A 10,000-nucleotide genomic window follows, 5' to 3' on the forward strand; every position below is an offset into this window, starting at 1 on the left:
GCACTTAGGATCGAATTGAACAGAGAGAGAGAAAGATGGATACCGTGGGAATTCAGAGCAGAGTGTGTTGACCGTAGATGACACAGCGCTGTGGAATCCTATGGGCTGTCTGTCACCAGAATGAGGGATGAGTAAACACAGGCACTGCACAGCAAGGTGTGTGTGTGTGTGTGTGTGTGTGTGTGTGTGTGTGTGTGTGTGTGTGTGTGTATGTGCCTGTTAGTGTTATGTGTGTGTGTGTGTGTGTGTGTGTGTGTGTGTGTGTCTGTGTGTCTGTGTGCACGTGTATGTGCCCGTGAGTGTGTGTGTGTGTGTGTGTGTACTGTATGTGTGCGTGTGTGAGAGTGTGATTTTCAGGATGACCAATTATTGATCCTACACCACAGAATTCGTTTCCCTTTTTTATTATTTATCTCAGATACTGTATACACAGGGGACGTGTTACACTCCGAGTGCCAAAGGTAGAGGATGTCCCACAGCGGCCAATCAACAACCAACCAAGCCTGTTTATCATCAAAAACAAAAACACCAACAAAGCAACCTTTGTGGAAAGCAAACAGAGCAGCCTTTGAGACTTTGGGGTTATCAAGCAGACACTTTGTGCTTTTTAGTTCAATTTGTTCGTCACAGGTGTTCTTATTTCAGTTATTTCACTTTATTTCCACATACAGTAGTCATAGTGACAGAAATGTACAGTTCTGATGACAAGTGTCGCTTTATACTGTAAAAAGGATATATGGTGGTAGTGGCAGTAGTCTAATGAAATACAGGCTAATTCACATCACTACAACAGTTCTCATACTGTAAGTTCAGGCTGATTCACATCACCATAGTTCTCATAAGTTCAGGCTGATCCACATCACTACATTTCTCATAAGAACAGGCTAATTCACATCACTACACTTCTCATAAGAACAGGCAAATTCACATCACTACACTTATCATAAGTTCAGGCTAATTCACATCACTACACTTCTCATAAGAACAGGCTAATTCACATCACTATCACAGTTGTTTTCACACAACAAATTGCAGGATAATTTATGTCATGTGGTAGTGCCATTGTTTTGATAGTAGTGTTGATTAGGTGTGCCTGAACCAGTAAGTATGATATCAGAATGTCATTCCTTAGTGTAAGCATATCTTTGGCATACAAACTTTTGAGCTATATCATATTTAGGTGTGTAACATAGATTATTACTGAAACATGGCCGTAAATTTAGAATTTGTTCTGTAAAATTAATTCTTACCAGGCAGTGGGCCAGAGAGAGAAAATTTGACCACACACACACACACACACACACACACACACACACACATACACACACACACAGGCATTTAGTGGCAATCATTCTCCATGGGTCAGTGGTCAATTCCACAGTTTAATGTCCATAATTAAGCCTGCAGTGTTGTACAAAAGGCCTCCGTCATGTCGCCTCTCTCATCTGCAAATGCTTTTGTGTCACTGGACCCCCCCAGAGCAACTCCATTGGAGCGCCATAAAAGTGATGGAATAGGACAAGTCTGGCCTGACACCACAGGTCACTCTAAGAGCTTATGGCGGCACTCAGAGGCATTATGGGAAGAGTTTAACCCGTCAGGTTGACTGGCAAGTTTGACCACAAGGCCAATATGTCTGTCTGACTAAAAAGCTGATTAACAGTCTATGCGAGCTACGCAGATCCAGCTATGCGAGGAGGGCGAGATGTGTACATGCGTTGCAAAATGTGTCGTTTTTGTAACGCTGTGCAAGCGTAAATGCCGTGTCATGCTTTTTTGATGGAGGCAAATCATCTGCCTAGTTTGCACAGACTATGAAAGAGCTCTTCAATACGTACAAGAGCCTTAACCATATGAGCATAGTGTTGTGATGAGCAGAGTTGAATATTTTTGACACATTATTGCTTGACCAACAATCATCCAAAATAAGACTCAAAACACTGATGGGCACTAAAGAAGCCTGTATTTGCTTTTAATATGATTTGTTTTTCATTCTTATGCAACAAAACTACAGATGTATCAGTTTTCATAACTCTACAACAGCTTAGGTTAAGGTAATGAAATTCCACTTTAATATCAGTAAACAAGGATCTAATTATATCAGTCAAGTAAAAAAGAACAGGTAATTACAACATGTGCCCTAGATGTAAAGTATTTGGCATACTTATTTCTACCTTCAGAAGGCTGAAATGTCGATAGATACTTTACTTTCTATAGCAGTGACTTTCTCTTTGTTTTCTGCATGAAGACTTCATGGGCAATGCAGGACATCGTATGCATGCACACACCACCTGGTAGAGCATTCTTCTGCGTTACAGTTTCAAGAGACATCATTGGAGGCCTATCTATGTGGTGTTGCTGTCAGTCCCTGCGCTTTCAGCCCGAAGGCTGCGATAGTTAAAGGCGTACAGCAGGGGATTGACACAGCTGTTGAGGAACACGATGCCCATGGCCACTTGTCGGGGAGCCCTGTGGGCAGCCGACTGGACCGGCTCCGAGGGCGCAACCATGACCATCGCGTTTATGATGTGATGCGGTATCCAGAAGACGAAGAAAGTCACCACGATGCTGGTCACTAAAGTTGCCGACCTCTGATGCGACCCCTGAGCTTGAAGGAAGAGGAGTGCCGGTGCAACACAGATGTCTTCTTTAAGATTTATTGAAAAGGTGCAAAACATGACTAACGTTTCGACGTTACAAACGTCTTCATCAGAGTCCTGGACCTGGCCTGGTTGCACCAGATTGTCGCACTACTGCAGAAGCGCGGAGAACCTTCCTTTGTTTGCGACCCCTGAGCTTTCGCCCTGACTTTCTTGTGCAGACAAAAGTAGGAAACCATCAGCGTGCTGAACGGCACAACAAAAAGAGCCGTTGTCTCAAGCAGAAGAACCCCCACTTTCTGCACCTCGGTTCTGCACCTCGGTTCTGAAGACCTGCTCGCATTTCGTTCGATCGACGGCGATGCCGTAAGTCGCCCCAGGAGAGAAGGCAAGGGCACCAGACAGCACCCACACGAACACCAACACAGCACGCTCTCCTCGTCTCCCGAGTCTGGACCACAGCGGACGGTACAGGACCACCACGTACCTCTGCACGCTCATCAGGGTCACGATAAACACACTGGCGTGAACGGCGACGTGGGTGATGAAGATGAAGACACTGCACAAATGGAGGCCCATAGTCCAGCCCAAGAGAAGGTTGCACATCCACACAGGCAGCATGGCCAAGCACAGGATGTCCGAGGCCGCCAGGTTCAGCATCAGTTGCACGGTGAAGTTTTTCTTCTTGATGTTGCGGACAAGGACCACAACAACTGTTATGTTCCCACACATGCCTAAAAGGAGGCAGAGGGCACGAATGGCAATGCCAGCTATCTCCCCTTTGGAAATGTGGGCAGTGTTTGAGCTGTTGATTGAAGCATTCATGACTTCAGAAGGCAAAGTATTCAATGTTGCAAATTAGGAAGTTGTGGACATACTAAAGGGGACCGCTTGTGCGTCGTGCCTAACAACACTAAAATCAGTGCAAACTACGGCCTCTCGGGGCTTATTGCTGAATGCTATGTGGCAGCTACCCACACTGACAAGCATGTCACTCAGGGATTTAGCCCTATGGCCAATCACTGGAGACATAGCCCTATGGCCAATCACTTTATGGCCAATCACTGTGGATGTAGCCCTATGGCCAATCACTGGAGACATGGGCCTATGGCCAATCACTGGGGATATAGCCCTATGGCCAATCACTGGGGATGTAGCCCTATGGCCAATCACTGGGGACATAGCCCTATGGCCAATCACTGGGGACATGGGCCTATGGCCAATCACTGGGGATGTAGCCCATAGATATCAGAAAGCTAGATACCGCATTGTCCATCGAGTTCTATCAGGTGGCATACAGTACATAAACATGGCCGCCATATTGCTGGCAACACCTGTACAGTCTGTCGGCAACACTTTCCAGCAATCAAGAGACACCTTTCTGATTCCCCGTCAGAGACACCTGTATCTCCATTGGCCTCCGGTGACTGTTGCCCCCACCGCAATGACGGCGCTATTTACGTACGCTCTTGAGCCCAATGCGGTATCGAACTTTCTAACATCTATGACGTACTGTAGCCCCTGTGTGACCCTGCTCAACTCATGTCCTGCTGAGGAGGTCGGTTGCTGCAGTGCAGACCACATTGTTCCTGTGCACAGTGTAGCTGTGGTGGCATTGCCGAGTGACAACATGGGTAATGAAAGTTTTATTTGATAACATCCGATTCCTATATAAGAATCATCACAGGCAAGGGGGAAAGATAATAGATCATTAATAATAAATAGCTTGTGTAGATTATGAACCTATATAGACACCCTGAGATTAAGGTATCTGAATGAGTGAGTGAGTGAGTGAGTGAGTGAGTGAGTGAGTGAGTGTTCTGCAAGGGTAAAAGGAGGTGTGTGATTGAATGAATGAATGAATGAATGAATGAATGAAAAAGCACTGGCGTAAAGCCAGAGTGACAGTGAGAGTCCAACGGTTAATGCAGAGGAAAGAGTTTGACCGGGCAGAACAGCCACTCTGCTCTTCTATCACAAAGAGTAATCTAGAGTTATGAATTATGGATGCGTTCTGACATTATTTATACGGGCTGTCAAATCAGAGGCCAACCTTAATCAGAGAAGAGGATGCTCACTGGCACTATCGCCATTCTGAAACAACACACACACACACATGCGCGTGCACACACACACACACACACACACACACACACACATGCAGAGGTCAAGCAAGGCCAGTCATACACAGCCTCATTCTGCGAGCGTGTCTCACACAATGAAGTGTGCAGCAAACAGAGCCTCTGCATTGTGACACGTCGTGTTTCCATAAAAATGGAAATCAGTGTGAGGGGACGGCACGGTGCAGACCCCGCCCGGAATAATGGAGCTCTCGCCGGCCATTTATCTAGGATAAACAAACTTACACACACACACACACACACACACAGGCCAGAGCTTAACCAAGACATGCTTGACATGCAGATTGTGTCCGAGTCCATTACTTTGGTTTAAAAATAGTTTTAAATGTTTCATAACAAGCATCATTTTATTCTATAAAACCTCTATAATGAGGTATAATAGAGCTCAACCCACACAATCACACACACTACACTCGCAAGTCAACCAACACTCTCACACACACACTACGCTCGCAACTCAACCAACACTCTCACAAACACTACACTCGCAGCTCAACAAACACACTCACACAGACACTACACTCGCAAGTCAACCAACACACTCACACACACACACTACACTCGCAGCTCAACCAACACACTCACACACACACTCGCAGCTCAACCATCACTCTCACACACACACACTCGCAGCTCAACTAACAATCTCACACACACCGCCCGGTCCGGATCTTAACCACCAACACAATCACACCGGCCAGATCTCAAACCAACAGGCTTGTACAGTATACTCTCTGCTTTAGTGGCCATTGTCTCCAACAGACTAACAAGTTCCAACACAGACAGACGTAAAGGCACTTGACATGGACCAGGGTGTACGAGTGAAGCCCCTTGAGAATGTGTCATGCAGGTTTAACATTCCAAATCCCAGAATCCCATCTGCTGAGGGGCACCTGCCGCCACACGCCTGGTCCAGAACTCTCTGATCCGAAGCTGCGGATATTTCAACGCAACGCCGTGCGTGCTTCTGTGGCTGAACTGCAGAGCATCCATCTATTTGTGAACTTTTACAGAGCCCATACCAGGCATGAGCAAAATGATATAAATATTTGAGCGGATAAACATAGTCAGATTGGTCTGTTGAATGACCTGTGGAACTGTTTCAAACACTTCCTCTTCCACTTTTAATGTCATCTGTGCATATAGGCCTAGGCTACTCCCATGAGCATGACTAGAGCTCTTCCTGCTAGCCTACAGCAGCTCCTTCGCACTGAGCAAATCGTCTTCTATTCGTCAGTGTTAGATGAGCAGCCAGAGTCTCAGTGAGCCAGAACTAGCTTTGATTACACCACGAGGCATTAGGGCTGTCTCATCACCCCTGCTACCAGACACATCACACACAGTTAGCCTAACGCTAATTCACTCATTAGGCTACACTCTTCCCACAAGCCTGGGCTAATGAGCGCCTGGGCTAATGTAGCATGCTCGCATTCCCTATGAGAAATGCATCACGCTCAACATGGAGTAGCATGCTAATATAGCATGCTAATGTCGCCAATGGGAAATATATCACACCAATATGAAGAAGCAACTTGCTAATGTAACATGCGTATATGCCATATTCTGTTTAATAACTTAATATGTCAATAAGACAGTCTGTTATAGCCTGCCCCCAAATAGCACACAAGGGGAGAGGAACATGAAAGAAGCTTTAACCAATGAGTACTCATTGTCAAAAGAGCAAACAACACTGAGCCTGTAGATATCCATTAGTATCTAGTAGACGATTGTGTCTGTGGGGGAAAAAAACTTGTTTTGAGGTCATTATAGCTGTAGCTCATTATGGTTTTGCACTTAGAATTGAACTTTGCAGACTGAGGACGCAGCCCTCATATGCAGGATGGATCCTTGTGATTTAGTCACATTCATTGGCCTACAGCAAAGATCCTTAAGGCGGAGCAAGATACGTCGTCGTAGTTCATGTCTATGGGCGCAAAACGGGGATCACTTCCTCTGCATAAAGGGGGTGTGTCATGCGTGTCATGTCCATAGACTTCAATGGAACAGCTCTGCATAAAGAGGGATTTTGCCCCCCCTCCCTCTTGCGATTCGGGTTCCAGGAAGTGGCTTCTCATGAAGTATCTTGCTCCGCCCTTAATGATCTTTGCCTATAGGCATGCATTTCAAACAGCAGCCAATCAACAGAGAGTCATCTCCGCAACCTCATTTAACTGCAGCACTCGCTTGTTTCTTTGATTATTTTGCATTAGAGAACCTTAGCCACCAGAGGTTTACTCAGCTAGTTCTGTCTGGTCTGTTGGCCAGGTTACCTAAACATTGCTGCATCACCGTTGAGGCTACCTCTTAAGATGTTAGATGGAACAGTTTTTTTAAAATGCACCTGGAGTTCTTGTTAATGGTACTGAATGATCATGGGGTTCTCTGGAAAGGCCAAACTAAAGCGTTGGCAAGCTCGATGAATGAATGAGGTACAGTAGGCTAGACTGCAACTTTTGTCTAAACTATCAGTTTCTGGGCTCCTACGAGCCTCCTTCTGGAAACAGTGGGAGCTGAGGAGACTCCCCAGATTTAATTACCCCGTAACGAGCCGGTAGCTCCTCAGCAAGGGCCCTCCATCTCAAACGAGATTCATTATAATTAGCGGATTTTGTCATGCAGCGACGGAGCCTAACAAGCATGTGACACTGCAGGCTAACATGCTGTCAGACACAATGGCAAGTCACGCCAATTACTGACAGCCGCAACACACTGCCTAAACCAACCACTGTGTCAGGAGTGGCCCCACACACACACACACACACACACACGCACCTCACAATGTCTCGTCATGACAGCATATGACACCTGCCACCGCGTGTTTGTGACATAATTGCGAAGGTTGATAGAGTTGAGGGTAAAATTCATGGGTATGAAACAAGATAGGGTGGCCACTGGCCAGTCTAACTGGTGGTGTCTGGTTGGGAGTGTTATACAGTACGAGCTGCTGGCAAAATGCAGTGAAAGGCACTGTGCATACAGAACAGTGGTGGGCGCGCACACACACACACACACACACACACACACACACACACACACACACACACACACACACACACTGTTAGACACCTGAAGGACAGAGTCCCATCAAACAAAAGAGAGGCAATGGAATCACATGATGCCAAGGAACATGGGGAAGAGACTGTGTGTGTGTGTGTGTGTGCGTGCGTGTGCTTGAGAGAGAGAGAGAGAGAGAAAGAACATGGCGAAGAGACTGTGTGTATGTGTGTGTGTGTGTGTGTGTGTGTGTGTGTGTGTGTGTGTGTGTGCGCTTGAGAGAGAGAGTGTGTCCACATGTCCACTCCTCTCAGGATGTCTCCTCTCCTCCATTGTAATCTTGAACAGTCTCATGGGGCACTGCAGGAGCCCTTTGAGGTGCCACCACTCTACACACACTCCAACTGAAGCGGTCCAGCACAGACCAAGGACACACACACACACACACACAAACACACACACACACACACACACACACACACACACACACACACACACACACACACACACACACACACACACACACACACACACACACACACACACACACACACACACACACACACACACACACACACACACACACACACACACACACACACACACACACACACACTCCAACTGAAGCGGTCCACTGTATGTTCACGGAGAACAACCTCCTCAGACTGTTTGCGATCGTTCACAAACGTTCGACGAAAACTCAAGGCTAACAGAAAACTGTTTGCAAACTGTTTGCAAATTTGAATGCACCGCTGGAATCAGTGGGGCCAAAGATGAATTTCCACATGAGTGAACAATACATGTTTGTTCTGCTCTGTTCTGTTCTGTTCTGTTCTGTTCTGTTCTGTTCTGTTCTTCATGTCGTCATATTAAGATGCAGTTGCGGGACGAGAGAGGGCGGAGTGTGGTGTACGCACGTGTGTGTGCCACTGATCAGGATGTAGAGAGACAGTGCATGCATCTTGCATGAGCACAGTTTATCTTGCATGAGCACAGTTTTACAGTGTGTGTATGTATGTATGTGCATCTTGCATGAGCACAGTTTTACAGTGTATGTAAGTATGTGCATCTTGCATGAGCAGTTTTACATTGTACAGTATATCTGTTTTTTGCATCATGTCTTATGTTTTTTTCATCATGTCTTTCCTGTTTTATATAAAGTCTGTCTTATAGTCTTACACAAGGTCTCACACCCACACACACTGACCACAGTCCTGATTTATAAAAAGTCTCTGTCTACTAGTCTACACAAGGTCACACACAAATACACACACACACACACACACACACACACACACTCACACACACACACACACACACACACTCACACACACACACACACACACACACACAGACACAGACACAGACAGAGACACACACAGACACACACACGCACACATACAATATGACCACAGACCTGTTTTATAGAAATTCTCTGCCTTATAGTCTACACAAAGGTCTTCAGGCCAACATCTTGCCGTGCACTCCATAATATCTGCAGGAAGAGAGCATCCATATTGAGTATACGGCACAGTTTGGCATCGTTGAACTTGTAAAGGAAATTATCAAGTTATTTTGCTTGCTCAAACACACATTATCAGCAGGCACAAATATGTACCCTCCATTGTTATACCAACACAAAACACACACACACACACACACAAAGACACGGGATCCTGGGAAAAACTCTGAAGAGATATTGCTTTGCCTTATTCAACCTTAATCATCAGTTAAGGTAACCTACAGGTTACACAGTACACACACAAACTTGTGTGTATATACACACACACAGACACAAAGAGAATGATGTTGTTCGGTGTGATCTGATAATGACTTCAGTTAAAAGAGGACAGACTCTCATTACCCCAAATGCCTCATTATAACAAACAACTCGTTAAACATCAACACACACACACACAAACATGCACACACACACACACACACACACACACACTACACACATCCACACACACACACACACAAACATGACCCTCTCCGCACCCCCTCAGGGACATGCTAGGACTCCTGAACAGAGTCAATAGAGAGACATGAAAGAGAGTGAGACAGTGTGTGTGTGTGTGTGTGTGTGTGTGTGTGTGTGGATGAGAGAGGCACAGGGAGGGAGAAAGTTTGCAGATGCACAAACACTAAATTAAGACGATGACGTCTAACCATATCTCCTGTGTCACACATTCTTCTCTCTATCCCTGTCTCTGTCTCACACTCTCTCTCTCTCTCTCACACACACACACACACACACACACA

The 10,000-nt window shown here is 45.9% G+C and overlaps 1 protein-coding gene across 1 annotated transcript; it reads right to left on the reverse strand.

Annotated features, from left to right (window-relative positions):
- Nucleotides 1–2,345: 2,345 nt before the first annotated feature.
- On the reverse strand, nucleotides 2,346–3,332 carry LOC134093433 (leukotriene B4 receptor 1-like). Its single transcript, XM_062546484.1, has 2 exons — nucleotides 2,906–3,332; nucleotides 2,346–2,608 (listed from the first exon to the last, which is right to left on the reverse strand). Exons 1-2 carry the CDS (start codon nucleotides 3,330–3,332, stop codon nucleotides 2,346–2,348), a joined length of 690 nt encoding a protein of 229 aa, XP_062402468.1.
- Nucleotides 3,333–10,000: the final 6,668 nt, after the last annotated feature.

This window comes from Sardina pilchardus, chromosome 10, assembly GCF_963854185.1.
Source record: "Sardina pilchardus chromosome 10, fSarPil1.1, whole genome shotgun sequence".
Lineage (NCBI taxonomy): Eukaryota > Metazoa > Chordata > Actinopteri > Clupeiformes > Clupeidae > Sardina > Sardina pilchardus.